The 15361-nt window shown below is 40.9% G+C and overlaps 1 protein-coding gene and 1 long non-coding RNA gene across 5 annotated transcripts in view; one reads left to right on the top strand and one right to left on the bottom strand.

The window, feature by feature from the left end:
- LOC132249292 (uncharacterized) overlaps positions 1-15361 on the top strand; it is a 63676-nt gene that overhangs the window by 18306 nt on the left and 30009 nt on the right. The gene's annotated exons all lie outside the window — the stretch shown is intronic.
- Positions 1-15361, bottom strand: part of TPD52 (tumor protein D52) — a 52984-nt gene that overhangs the window by 12011 nt on the left and 25612 nt on the right. For 3 of the 4 annotated variants that reach the window (XM_059723951.1, XM_059723952.1, XM_059723953.1), the window contains exons 2-4: positions 5880-5995; positions 5167-5315; positions 3654-3755 (exon numbers count right to left, since the gene is read on the bottom strand). In XM_059723951.1, coding sequence (XP_059579934.1) covers positions 3654-3755; positions 5167-5315; positions 5880-5995 — 367 coding nt within the window. Of the gene's footprint in view, positions 1-3653; positions 3756-5166; positions 5316-5879; positions 5996-12361; positions 12725-15361 lie in introns of those variants that run through there. The other variant, XM_019498537.2, reaches the window with a different exon arrangement.

Genomic DNA, 15361 nt, shown 5'->3' with positions numbered 1-15361 from the left:
AGAAATGTACGGTAAGGTGAAGGGAGGTGGTGGTCAATAAAGAAGAGATATCAGCACTTGACTATTCCATTTTATAGTAATATTTAGTATTTGTTAGAGCAGGGAATGGAACCAAGTCAGGTTTTTTTGCCTTTGCCTGGAAGTGTCCCAAATCACTGGACTGATGCTTCCTTCTAGCACCAAGACCATTTATTATACAGTGGAATAAGTTCTACATGAAATACTTAGAACACCCCATCCCAAATAACCAATAGCTTTGGGGGATTGGAGATATAGATTCAAGTCTCCTCAGCTAGAGGAGCAAGTAGAATCTAGGTATTCCACATCCTGGGGAAATTTGCTAGACATTAGGCTATTGGGCGAGAGGCACCCATCACTCCCTCCCGGTGGAAAGAAGGGGTTTAGACACTTTAGAAAAGGGATCACAGATTTGTATTCTGAGGGAAGACTTGTTCTCAGGTAGCCTTGTAAGAGGCTGCAAAGTATTAAGGGGCACCCTCCCACCAGCATCACTCATTCTGCATTTCCTACCAGCTACTTCAGGCACCCTTCATACTGTGTTTTATGACCATTACTCATAAGCCCCCTGCTCAGGAAAACAAGTTCCATTAGGCAGCAGAGCACATAAAAAGTTAAGCATTGTAAAAACCATGTCTCCCTTGTGACTCCAGCCAATGGAATACTGTTTCAAGGAGGTTGGAAGCAGCAGAAGTCTTCACCAGTTCCACTACAACCCCTTGGTGAAGAGGTAAACTCAGAGCCAGATCCAGAAAACATACCACCAATTCTCAGCAGCCATACACTTAGGAGGAAGCACAACTGCATCCTTGCAGTTAGGGCACTTGCTCAGGAGCAGGGAATTTAGTCTTCACCCCAGATTCTTTTTAAACCAGTGAGTTTTGAATGCAACACATACAAGCATTCCTGGGTGCAGAGACCAGGACCTCCCACCAGCCCTCCCCAGTACTGTGGCCATTCCACTACAAAGCCACACTCCCTCTTCTAGGTCCAATGAATCTCATTCTTTATTGCAGTGGCACAGCTTCAGTCGCCTTTAGTACCCCTGCTCCTCATACCTCGTGGTTAGGGCAGTCTCCTAGGAAGTGGGAAACGCAGGCTCAAACCTGCTTGGGCTGAAGAGGACTCAAATCTTCCAATCCCAAGGAAGTGTTCTATGCACAAGACCACTGTACATACCTGCATGTGGCAGCACCCTTTTCTCCTCCATCCATGTTTAAAAGTGAGCCCTGCTCAGTTCTTCCAGAGAACTGATCAAGGAACCTACCCTAAAAAGGTAGATTCTGGCTTATCGAGTCCAGGTAGATGGAAGGTACCAGACTCAGAGCTAGAGGGAAGTACTAAACTCCACAGTGGCGTGGGAAATCACACACTCCCCTGTGCTTGGCATTTCCTATTGACTAACCCTAGCTGAATCAATGTGCAAGATCTTTTCAAATGGCCTTTGAGGTGTACAGCTCTCCCCATGAAATGCATATAGCACTTCGGAGCCTTCCATAAAAGTAATGCTACGATCCATTGTGGGGGACCAGTGCCAAATAACTTGTAGGCTCTCTCAAATCCTTTACTGGATCTAGCACTTGGAGAAAGAAGTAAAAAGACAACTGTTAGACTGATTCTGCAGCTGCAGTCCAAAGAAGATCAAATATCAGCAATATCAAGATAGAAGAGGAAGAAAAGTGATTAGGAGTGGCACAGACCTATTAAATGCAACTCTTTAGCCACTGGAGTCAAGCAGCATCAAGACAGCATATATTAAAGTGACAGCTTATTTTGCTAGATACTTGAATTGGTGTATAGATGTATGAATATTTGTTATACATGGTTGATAAGATGTCTAGATATGGAGTAACTTTAATTCTGTAGCATATTCTCCTTTACTAACTCTAGTATACTAATCTTTTACAGAGGGGGAGAAGGAGATCCCGTGACTATTCAGTTTAAGCAAGCAGTTCCAAGTGTTCGCTGTTCTTTTCACAATATTTAGATTAATGTAATCCACTGAAGTCTATTTACATTTAACATTAAGCATATAGTTTGCATTGGCTTTTCAGTTAGTTGCAAGTCAGATTCATCTCAAATTAAAGACTAAGTGTGCCTGGGATTCCAAAAACAGTAAATACAAAAAATAATTTCATTAGGTAAACACAGGTATACATCCATTAGTTCCATGTGCATTGAGACTCAAGTGTTGTGACAACCTAATTACTGAACAGCTATTTTGATGGAAAGACACCAGAAGGAAAATTGCTAATCTATCAAACCACAAGACAGAAATACAAACAAAGGACCAGAACTTTGATTCAGACATTACAGGAAGGAATTCTGCATGCCATTGACCTTTTCATAGGTCTCCTTTCAAAATCCGCATTTCGAGAACTGTTCTCTCCCGCCGCAAACAGCTTTCTTCCTTTCACTTTCTGAAAATCTGATTTCCTATTCGTTTAGAAACTGCTCAAATGTGTAGTTTATATGCACTCCTGAAATCACAGGCTGGGTTACTTTTTAAAAAGTGGAGTATTTTAATTACATTAACCTACATAAAATGTTGCCTTTAGATTATGAAACCAATTAAGAATTTTAAACGTGTAAAACAGTCTGATGAACTACATGCTGAATTTTAACAACTCTTATTCCTACCTTACCTAAAGGAATGTGAAAATGCCTGCAGTCTGCAGGATGCCAGAGTAAGCATTAAAAAAAGAAAGGAAGTTCTGATAAATCTGTAGAAAAAAAAAGTTTCAGCTGCGTAGCTACTCTTCAAACATTCTCATTCACTTATAGAAGCAAGAAAGAGGTAAATGGCAGCACTTGACATGCAGGCCTGACTTTATTACTTCGTTTCAAATACAGTTAAACGTTATGAGGTTACATCAACTTTGAAGTTAATGGCCAAATAATTTGGTTCACTTAATGCAAGACAAGCTACCACAGCAGCCAAACAAATGAAGAATTCTGTAAATACCTGTACTGAAAACTGCAATTTCTATTATTTGTGTAAACACGTGGATGGCAGGTAAATACTCAAGTAAAATAATTTACATGAATTATTATTGTATGAATAACATTGGCATAGTTTGATACCATGACAATTACTAGCTTTTAAAAACTTAGATATTTAGAAGAGTTTGTGAAAGGTAATAAAACCAGGCCTTTGATATAAAGGTAGGAGTAGCTTACAAATATTTATGTGAAACATTATTTAAACAATGTAAGACAAAAAACCTCACCCTATCCATAAAAAAAAAATACACGTTTCTAAGAAACTTAGACATAACTACAGTGTAATGTGCATTCTTTGGCTGAAATAGTGAGAAGTTGGCTAAAAGAACAGATGCAATGACACCACAAGGGCACAGTTGAAAATACTTCTATAATCCTAATGAGTGACAACAGTGCTATCAAGCTGTCTTGCATATGTAAATCCACTGATGTGGAAGAAAATTGTGCAGAGGTTTTACAAGCAGATTCCACAAGGGCATTTCTATTCAATAGCAAAATGCTCTGAGAGGATATTACTTTATCATGTCTCCAAGTTACTTACATCACAAAATGTCATTACATTGGTGAGAAAGCATTACTATTTAAATGTCAGCAAAGTATATTGTATACATTTTATGCATAAGGAAACATACTTCACATCTTCCAGCTTCTTAGTGATGACTGAGCCAACAGATGAAAAAGCAGCAGAGGCCTTCTGCCCAGCCTGAGAGAGGGTTTCTGATGTCTTCTTATACCTATATTCAAAACAATATATTGAAACAATAGAATAAAAATTCCTAGAATTTATTCTAGGAATTGTAGGAGGCTTAGCAAGAGTCTGAAGCAAATCCCAAGAAACATATGCATTTGACTAAAAGACAATGGATAACCAACTTGACTTGGAAACAGATGATTATGATCCTATCTGACCAACTGCATAAATCCTTTCTGGCCTTAAGACTTAATAACCTTACTCTGTTGTCAACTCGAGTTTCAATGTAAGCTTTCTTCTTGGGGGGGAAGTCTTTGATCAATTTGCTTATTTGACATGAAGCTAGATATGAGTATGTGGTGTCACTAAGAAAATATTACAGCTACATGTTAACTGCTTCAAGTTGAAACTAGGAGACACACAAGGCATTTGTGTCTGAGCCTTCAAGAGGCTGAGAAGCGATACATACATACACACATACATAGACATAATACATTGCAGGACTGTGTTATAAGCCACTCAAAGTCAAGGTAAGTTTCTGCCCTTCAAAAGCATATAGTAATTTTACACAGGAAAGTTACTATATATAACTTGTATCGCTCCTACTCGGTTTCATCCCAGGATAGTCTATCTGCATGGAGCAAATGATTTTCTTGACACCTATTGGCCAGGCACAGTAATAACATCGGAGGCAGCCCGCTAAGGGAGAATTGCAAATGTGTCCTCTTCTTACTATAGGAAATGAATACAGAGTAAAATCCAGAGTAAATTGTTACATTCTTACTCTAAACTAATCGTGTCTCAGGTCTGCACCTTAAGATAGTTAAGTGTCCTCACAGCTCTAGTGGTAGAAAGCAGGTTTGGGGCTTTTTTGCAGGGTGGGGGGGAAGGGGAAATAAAAGTGAGGGTTTGCTCTGAGCTCAATGTCTTTGTCAGAAAGACCATTCAATATAATTTTTTAACCTCCAACAGAAAATATTTATTTGTGAATCTATAGGCAAAAGCATCATTAAGAAACAACAACGGGAAATTCACCTTTGATGCAAGTTGTATCTGGAAAAAATCGTTGGTTAAGAAAACCCACTATGCCCTTTACTTCTTCTTTTAAGCTAAATTTAGAACAGGTTTAATAATTTAGGGTGTGGGTATCTTGTTTGACTGAGCCACTTTGACAGCACCACCAACTAAAAAGGTAACAAATTATACATTTAGAATTTTTGTTTTCAGTATTTAAAAAAAAGCTGAAAGTAGCCTCCTTGGAGTAAAGATTTAATGCAAAACTTGTATTTTATTAAAACTAGTCATCCAATCCTTAATTACCCAGAAGACAGCCGTTAACTCATTCCTTTCCTTAGAAGAGGAAGTTTAAACATGGCATATAGACCTTCCACGTTTCAGTTTCAGAAACCTTTCACTTAAATATTAGTTCTTGATATTCCAAATCAAAAACATACGCTGTAGTTGATGTCACATCTTGCCAGCCTTTGGTAATGTTCTCTCTCAGTTCCTGCAGTGAACTGATTCCTAGTTTTCTCTTGATCTCTGCTAGATGCTTCTCCTTGGCAGCTAACACTTGTGAGAGTGTCTGGATTTCTTCTTCTACCTATCGCAAAAGAGGTCAAGGAATATCAGTTAGTAGCTGACTCAAACAACACTTTTAGAAAAATTATTAAATACCATCCTCAATGTTCATTACAATGGATGCCCCATTTTCAGAATTTCTTCTCACCTACAAAAAGCAATGATGCAATCAGTATCCTTTAAAAGGACTGACATACTGCTGGAAAAAAAAAAATATTTTTTTTCTCCCACTTGTCTAGCCATTTCAATGTTTTTGAAGGAAAACCAAAGAATTTGAGAGATGCATGTGATAAGGTCTCATTTCTCCTCCTATTTCAGAGGGTAGAAATACCCTAGATAGTTCTTAAGACAACTCAGTGGTCAAGGATTGACCAGCTATGGGAATCAACAACTTAGGCCAAAATGTCTAACTGTTGTTGTTAATTCTCTACAACTGAAAAGACGCCTAGGCACCGAGTGCTTCCAAGGATTCCATTCTTCTTTTCATTTCTACAAAAAAGGATCTTATCCCAAATGTTCTGCTTGCTGGGGCCAGAAAGATTCACTCTGTAGATCAGCATTTGAAAGATTAGTTAGGACTCTTTACCTTAACAAGTTCTTTTCTTAATTCTTCCTGTTCTTCTTCAGACAGAGGTTCTGGCATGTTAACTGTAGCAGCAGCATCCTCTCCTACCTCAGTTATGGAATCACTTCTCAGCAGTTCTTGAGGAAAGGGAAAAAGCCACGTACTAAAGGTTATTAGATAGTTAGTAATCTGCTAAAAGGTGGAGGGGAGGGGAGAAGATGCCAGATTTTAAATACGCATGAAACCTAAAAAAGGTAGTTATTTCATGCTAGTGTCAAGGGCATCTTTACATTATTGTTAAAGCCAGATTTCTTAACTGTCACCATTTACAATATATTTTATGAATATGACCGAAACAGCAACTTGCTCAAAACTTAGGCGCCAAGTGGTAAAACTAGAAGATCAGTCCTGGGATCTCCAATTACTAGATTCCTGCTGTCACCAACAGCAAAATGCCTGAAGAGGATATTACTTTATCATGTCCCCAAGTTACTTGCATCACAAAATTACTATACATCACAAAATAAAAATTAAAAAAAAAACAACCCCATAGCCTTTTGCACTTTCAAAGCATACTTTATACATAGTATCCAAAGGGGTACATCTGGGAAGAGTCGTGCTGCACACCCCTTAGAACTCCAAGAGAAACTTGGGAAAAGAAAGGAACTAGCCAGCTCTCTCATCAGGGGTGAGAGGAGGGGAGGGAGGGAAAGGGGGAGGAAATAACCCCTTTGTTAAAGTTTCCAAATGTGTCTAATGCAATGTTCTCCAACTTTTTTAAGTAGATCACCTTTGGCATTTAAAAACAACCTAAGATCTACTGTGCACCACTGCCACCTCCCCTGCCCCCCACCCACCAGATAAATCTGTGGGGAGGGAAGGGGGGGGAGGGTAGATCAAGGCAGAGGGAGAAAAAGTTATTTGGGGGCGTACCTCCCCAGCAGGTAAATCCCACCTGGCCAGGGCCCCACTTAACTTACCCCTGTGGCACTATCCCTCTCTGCGAGAGCCTCTATCTAGCCCCAACCCCTTCCCTCCCCCACAGACTGACCTCCTGGGCAGGGCTCACCCATGCATGCACGTGGGCACTCAGCCCCCCACCCCAGCCTCAGATCGACTCCAAGAGACTTCAAGACCGGTGAATCGAGATCCACTGGTTGGTGACCACTGGTCTAATGACTGCTGTGTCAGGTATTCCAGATTAATCAAGTGAGCTGGATTCTGTTCTTAGTCTTCTAAGCAGGTACCTGTGCAACCTCTTTGTTCCAAGTCAGGGGTTATCAACTGGGAGTACTTGGAAAAGTGCTAGGGGGTACAGGTGGATGGGCAGGGCCAGAGCACTGCCACCCACCACCCTGCACTGCTGCCTCCCAGGAGCAGGGCCAGGGGGGTGAGGTGAGCAGCTCCCTTCTGCAGGCTGCACAGGTGCCACCCAGCTGGCCGGACACAGGAGAAGAGGAGCTTGCACATGGCGGTTGCTGCCGCCATCACCTCCCCAGGCCACTGCTGCCACGTGCAAGCCCCTCTTCCCCTCCCCCCCCCCCCATGTCTGGCTGCCACCACCAGAAGGGTACACTCCTTAAAAAAAAAAAATGCTGAAAACCCCTGCTTTAAGTGGGTTGCATGAGTAGCAACATTTGGCTTGGAGAAACCTGGTCTCTGGGTGGCATGCAAGAAGGAACCACCCATCTCATTCTCTGATCCCATGGCTGAGTGTGTTTTGGTAGTTAAAGATACCCTGGGCAAATATATTATATATGGAATTCAGCAAAACAAAAACACAGGGCAGTGCTATTTCCAGTTCATAACTATGTGTTTACACTAATCACCCCTGTCAGGTATCTCAGGGTTTCATGGGTGCCATAGCAAACCCCAGACGGAGAATTGTCTCACACTGTCCTTCCCCCATATGCAGTGTTTTAGATGATTAATTTACTGGACTAAAGAAAAGAAACTGGCATGTAAAACTTAACTTAGATTTTTCTGAACCACCTGTTCTCCCCCAAAGTACTTAGTTATAAAAAGGCAGATATCCTGGGTACATGGGTAGAATTTTTTAGCTATTTAGTTGTGCATTAAAATGTATACAGCATGGCTTCTTTACTTTTCATTCCATCCAGGAAGAGCACACACCAACTGCTGCAGCTTCCTTAGCCTGACGAAGGGTTTTTGAACCCGAAAGCTTGCTTAATAACTATTCTCCAACCATTTAGGTTGGTCTAATAAAAGATATCAAATTCACCCAAGGAACCTTGTCTGCCTACAGCATGTACATGCAGTTGTATAGTCTCTTGCTACTAGAGGAAACTGAACTAATTATTTCTGCAAGTACTTCTGAGGATTCAAAAAATTCACTAGAGGGATAATGCAAATGTTTTCCCAACAGAGATTTCAAGGGTTCTTTTGTAATTCAGAGGCAGGATTCCTTCATAAACTTGCCCAGTTTCCACTGAATTTCAAGTTAGTCATATTTCAGTCAAATACTCAGATTTAGGACCATTTTCTACTTATGGCCTAAATTAGATTAGCTGAGAGAGAAGAGCTAGACTTTACTGGCCAAGGCTGAAGCCACAGACTGACAGTCTTTGAAAAGAATATTTGGCCAACCTTTGCTATGCTCTACCAATCAAAAAACTGGTATTTTCTGCATTTTAGCCCGACTGTTACCTTTAGGACAAATAATTCTTACTAAGTCACTTATCCAGAAACTGCCTTAATATACCCAGTTCTCATATGGCAAATCGTTAGCGCTTCAGAAGCACCAGTCTTACAGCATCATCCAGGAGTATGCTTGTTGGCTTTTGAAGCAAGGTTTTGCCTTAAGACCCACATGTGCCAGAATTGACTAAGGATGGTTGGCATGCAGATTGCTGAATCCTTTTTGTGGTAGTTTGTGTCAGAGGTTTCTGATGCTATAATGTATGTAGACACCCTTTTGGAGGCCAAGTGGTAGATACACAGTCAGTGTCAAACCCACTTGCGAAAAATATTTGCAAGCCAGTAAATCAATCACTCTGATCTGAATACGGTTACTATTTAGTGTCTTTTCCTTGTACTTCAAGGCTTGTTGCTATATTATGCCACCATATACGAGTGAAAAATAAAACACGGGAGAAAAACATTTAACTAAAATGCTAGTCAAATACTAACTCTCGCCCCCCTCCAAAAAAAATTTAAAAAAAATTGTAGGTGTTTAGCAGACGTTTGGAAGCAGGACATGAGTTTGTTATGATCTAATTGGCCACTGTCTTCCCAGTTATCTATCCATAAGCAAAGTGAGTGAGTTTAATGCTAGCCAAATGTAACATATGTTCCCGGAATGGGTTTAACAAAGCACAAACTTGCCTCACCCCTAACATGGAAACTTCTTCCAGGGTAAAAGAGTAAAAAAGTTAGACTAGATGACCCTTGAGACCTCTTCCAACCTTTGTACAATCTTTGTAGGTATTTACCTCTGTACCACAAGAAACAGTACTTTGCAGCTATGTTTTCAGGAAACAGACTCTCTGCCAGTGTCCCCCAACACCCTCTCTCATACCCAACCTACCTCATGCACATTTCTACCATCTTTCTTGCCATTCTAAACATTTTCCCTCTTAACCTTACTAGTCTGTCTTTGGCTCAGAGGTTTGCTTACTTCCATCATTTTAAAATTTGACTCCTTTCCTTGATTCCATTTTTACTATTACCATCACGTTCTGTCTCCCTTAAACACATGTTGTAGCTATACCAGCACTAGCTAGTGAAGGTAGAGAGAGAGAGTGTATATAGCAGCTTCTAGATTCCCTGAAAAACTGAGTTGGCCTACCTGGCCCAGTTCATCTTCAACTTTGTGTTGAACCACCCAGGGTGGCAAGTAGGTCTGAATTCTTTTGATGCAGAAGGAACACATCTGACTTTCCTGAAAGTGCTGCTGTTCTATGACAGGTGACATTCTTGTGTTGCAGTATGGATGAGGAGCAGTAGGGTAACTAAGGATAATAATGAAGGATTTTTCACCAGCCTCTCTATAATACAGTTGGAGTTTTAGCGAATTAGCTTCCCAGTAGCAGGCAAAAAGCTTTTCATTTAAATTGGGTAAACAATGCTGAAATATCACTAGCAAGTGACTGACCCAACCCAGTTCCAACTGTCCATGTTCAAGAATACAGTTTAATTCTTACATATTTAAATACAACTTTATTAAGAGTTTGCAGAGCTATCTAGTCTGCTTATATTTTACAAGTTGGTTACTTCAAGTTTATATACGGAGATCCTGTTAGTTCACCGATGATTAAAAAGTTAGACCAAACTGAAAACCAATGTCCTCGTCAGACTAGAAACAGTCCCTAAAACAAAAATAAAGTTGCTTGCAGAGGAGAAGGATGAGATGAGAGCATTCCTTTAGAAACCTAGTTAATTTTAAAGCCACGTGTCACTTTTAACAAATGAAGTAAATACATTTTGTCAACGCAACTAGACCTGTCAGAAGATAAAAGGAAAAAAACAGGACCAAGTGAGTTAACTACCCAACAGTAAGAGAAGTGAATCTTGTTGAAACTGAGCCAAAAGGGGTCATTCAGCTTGAAACCTATCTCTTCCAATAGCTTGAGAAATCTATTTTTGTTAGCAAGTTAAGAAAATCTACTAATCAAAGCACCGTTAGTGCCAACCAGTTCCAAACCCCACATTCTCAACCATCTTACTATGTTGCCTTTTGGCTTGAAGGTTTCCCTCCCAATTTGTTCTTCATTCCCCCTTCCCCCCCCCAAAAAAAACAGCCCAACCCCCACCCCCACCCAAGACTTAAAAATAGACTGCAAGGTATAAGCTATTTACTTTTGTGACCAAGGAAGCCTAGCCATTTTGTAAGACTTTGTGACTGGGGCTGGGAGGACTCCCCTTTGAGAAGAGGACCCTACAGCCCTCAGTGCCCAGACATAGGAATGCTTTCATAAGAAAGTGAAATCCTATGACAGACACCACTGCTGCCCATCAATCTAAGAATATAGCTGCATCGATGAACCTTAACCAATCCTTCTTCTTTCAACTGCCAAGCAGACAAAGCTGGTAAAGATTTCTACGTATGTGACTGCAGAGGATATTGCTGGTTTAGATTTCATAAACAAAAGCTAGTAGGTTTGAAGAGTTTCCTGTAATGCCAGAGAAAAGTAAAGTTGAGAGAATCTTCTAAGTCTCCTTTCCCTTGTTTTACAGGGGGTGGGATAAATCTGCTGGGCACATCTAGAATGTCTTTGTTCTCACCTTAAATAAATATGAAGGTAGCAAACAGCTGTCTTTTCTCCAGAAGCCACTAAATCTAATATAGCAAACCCAATTCAACATTTGTGTCACTCTCTTCCTCAGCTTTCACTCATTTGTTATATTTCCCTAACTCTCTAGAGTCAAACTTCTTTGGCAGAATGTCTTAAAAACAAACAAAACAAAAAATCCCTCTACCTTGGGTTTCCTCACTGCTAACAATTAGGCACAAGCTGAATCTTGAATCTTGTGGGTGGGAAGGAACGCAGAATCAAGAATAGGTTAGGGAAGTAATAAAAGGTCATTCTTGGGTTGGAGAAACAGTATACAAGTGTTTGAGGTGTGTATATAAATTGGCACTTCCTGACCCTACTTATAAAAACCTATTTACAGTTTAAAACAAGGGTAATATGTAGGCTTCTTCAGTGCTCCATTAGCAGAATTATTCCCCGCCCCAAAATAAATATTCATCCCAAAAGAAACTGCTGTTTATGCCATAAAGTACAGTTAAGTATCTGCATGTACATGAAAGCCTGCCTACTGTATTTAAAAAAAAAAAAAAAACTATGTGGGGATATCATTTAAAGATATTAGGGGCATCTCTGCTGGAACTGAGCAATACTTTGTCACAGGATAAATAGTAACAACTATGAACAGCATTTAAGAGCACAGGTATTTTAAACTGAAGTATGCTTTATTGTGTGTGTGGGGGGGGGGGGGGGATTAGCTACAAAAAAACTGGCTGTTTGTTGATACTTCCTTTCACTCTGGGTTTAATTGCAAAATGGGTTATAAGTGACAAAGGTAATTCCTGGTCTGGAGAAAGTGTTCCCACGTTTGAGATTCAATTTCACCACCTGTTACTTTAGGACAGCCCACACAGCTTTTCTGTATTACCCTTACTTATAAAAACCTGTTTAAAAGTAAGAACTGGAAGTGCCAATTCTCACAGGTATATTAATTTGAGTCATATCATGTACAACAATCAGTTCATCCAAGATTTCCACTCCCCCTCCCCAATCATCCCAGTACCACTTATTCCATCTAAAATAGCAAGCCAAACTGTCCTTATTTATACCACGCAACCCTTTTAGTTTCTGTACTGTTGCTCAAATGTGGTTCAGGACAGAATTTGGCCCAGAAGTTGTTTGCTGTTGCTGCAAATGTAGCAATAATATTTTTTTTGCAGAAAAGTTTTGTTTTTCTTTTAGAAATACAACAAAGTAACAACAAAACAAACAAAAAACAGATTGAGAAGTTACCAGAATTCTTCAATGCAGGTGATTCAGGTGGAGAGACGTTCACGTTTGGTGACAGATAGAGGTAGTTTCTGTTAACTCCAGCATTGAAGTCAAATGGCGATTTATAATCCTCATATGAATCCATATCCTTTCAATCCTTTCCAGTTAGTTCAAACTGCATGGCTTCTTATCTCAGCACCCAGAGAAGCATTCATCCCAATTGTCAGTACATAGCCCCATTCCCTCAAAAATTCAAGCCATATGATTTAGAGATGCTATGCCTTCCAACTCGGCGCTGTCCTCAGACAACTTTTGAGATTTCTTTAATGATTGGGTTCACTACACCCATTTAATAAGTTACTTCTTCCCACGTCGTAGCTGGTACAGTCCACACAGTGCGCAGTTATGTTTCTGTAAATCTATAACCTGGGCTGGGTTTAAAAAAACAGAACGTTCCTTCAACAAACATTTGCTGCATATTGCATGCACAGGCTTCTGGAAGGTCTTGCTCTGCTGCAAAATTACATCAGGAATTTTCAATCACTTAACTGTAAATGTCAGCTGACTGCAGTTGCCTCAGGATATCCTTAATCTTCTAGGACACAAGAAGATTACTAGCCATAATCCACCCTGTGTGCCATCTGTGTTGGCCTTTTTCCTTAATAGAAAAGAGTTCTGAATGTGCAGCTTCCCCATTTCTCTTGCTATTTTTGGTGTGGCAATCGTCAGCCAGAATCCAGGTATTGTTGTTACTAATGAAACATTACGCTTAGTGCAAGCTTAGCAATATTATAATATAGCGCCAGTCTCTAGGGTTTAAAATAAGTAGACTCATTTAAGGAAAGGGCTGTGTACACGCTTGCAACTTTCTCAAGATAAGGTAGGTTGCCCCATCACTTGTATGAATTCTGTTTCTCGGAGCTTTGATAGCTAGGGCAGCAACAAAGCAGCTTCTCTTTTGCCTCCTAAGGCCTGTACCATGACATTCCATAAGTCTGTTACAGAAAGACAGAGTGCTGTAGAAAAGCCCCACTAGCAGTACAACTATCTTCCTCCTTGTTTCAACCATCTTGGCTAGGGACAGATGTTACACATAAACCAGTTTAAGTGATCAGAAACTGGTTTAAACCATAGAACGGAAGCTCAGAGCACATAAACCAGTTTCAAAGTGGCTGAAACTGGCTTAAAGATAAACCTGGTTGAATGCAGTATCAGACTTAACTGATTGGGTCAAACCGCTTTATGGAACTTGTCCCAGACCCCTTCCTGGTTCAAGCTAAATCACAACCCCCCAGCATGCTCTGCAGGTCTGGGCTGGGCTGTCTGCTCCAGCAGAGAAGGATGCAGGGGAGAGGGAGGGTTAAACCCCACTTCTCCTGAGTACAGAGCTGCCTTGCCCTGCTAAACTTACTGGGGGCCCACAACTGTGGACTACAAATCCCAGAGGCACCTGGAAGCAGGAAAAGGAAGTGATGAACAACCCTGCAGAGTTCTGCTTATGTGAGTCTGCACTGGAAATCCCAGAGACATCAGGGGCAGCAGGAAAAGGAAGCGAACACATAGCCCATGCTGGCTATGTGCCAGAAAGCAATGCTCTAGCCTCCCTGGCTTCTGGCCTCAGCTACTGCAGGCATGTGGCTGTATTTCCCGAGTCAAAAGTAAATATCTGTTCAGTTATTTCTCAGTTAAATCTCTGCGGCTTAGACTAACCTGCAAAGACTGAACTGATTCAACCTTGGGCTTTTTGACTATCTGTACTTAGCCCTCATGTCAAGTGTATAAACATGGTATTTACAAGAACATGTGATGGTGGAACCCAAATGCTCTCATTCCACTGGAGTTCTACCAGGCCACTGAAGAACTTTCTTTCTTTCTGAGCAGATTTCTCCCTCAACCAACTAAAGCGCCAGATTCCAATAGCTTCCAGGGACGTAGCATTTCTACAAAGGCCAAATTGTCTTTGGGGAAAGAAACTGCTGCTAAAATTAGAGCCACAGGACCATGGTGAGATTACACAGTAAGGTATAACCCACACTTCTCTGCCAGCGGGAGACAACCATGACTGACTGCCTTCCTCAGAATGAACAGGGATAGCTCTTGGGTGAGTTGAAAAGAAAGCGCTTCCTAAGAGGAACTCTGTGCAAATGGAAAGGGCAGAGTATTTTTTCCACAGAGAAGGGAGGAGAAAAAAAGGAAGGAGACACACATTGTTCCCCTTGGATGAAAGGAATTTCTAGAGAATAAAAGGAAAATACAGTTAAACAAAGCAGGAGAGGAAGGGAGGAATGGAGGGGAGGGTGGGGAAAAGGGAGAAGAGTAGGGGTTAAATGCCTTTGGAGAGTGGAAAGCAAGCAGGGTATTTTTTTGTTAGTTTGTTTTTTACCATTAAGTTTACCATGTCAGAGTTAAGTGCCACACTAAAGACCAAAGAGTTGGGGCAGCTGTTAAGTATATGGCAGGAAGATGCAACTGGAAGCTTTCGCTGCTGATTAAAGTTGGTTGTAGTCAGCACCAGCCAATCCATGGCTTGTAAGCCACATGCTGTTTGTGAAGTAGCTTGATGTGGCTCTTGCAAAGCCAAAGACATTGATCCTTAAAATGCCCTACCACAGCTCTTTTCCTGGATTGGGGAACCACTGGAAGCTATTGGAAGCAGAGATGCAACATGTAGGGTTTCCACCTGGAGTCAGAGATGACCAGATAGGTATGCATACAGGTGCTAGGACATCCACACAAATCGAGCCTGTGGGTCACAGGTTGTAGACCCCCAATTTATACAGATTTGTTTTCACAGCTGTTGACTTGCTGCAGCTCTTTAGTGAGGCTTTTGGGTTCCCATCAACACAGAGCCTGGGGGCCAAAAGGCAGAAATTAGGTCTGCTTAAGCCTTTATCTTGCAGATGTCCTCACAGGTGCTTAAACATTTGCACACTATGTAGCCCCACAAAAGAATTATTATTATTATTGATAAGCGTTATTATGCTGCCTCTTAAAGCCTGGCTAAAGTATAGGCCTCAGAAT

Source organism: Alligator mississippiensis, chromosome 3 (assembly GCF_030867095.1).
Source record: "Alligator mississippiensis isolate rAllMis1 chromosome 3, rAllMis1, whole genome shotgun sequence".
Taxonomy (NCBI): Eukaryota; Metazoa; Chordata; order Crocodylia; family Alligatoridae; genus Alligator; species Alligator mississippiensis.
The sequence above is the reverse complement of the archived record's forward strand: the minus strand, read 5'-3'. Positions and strand labels throughout refer to the sequence as shown.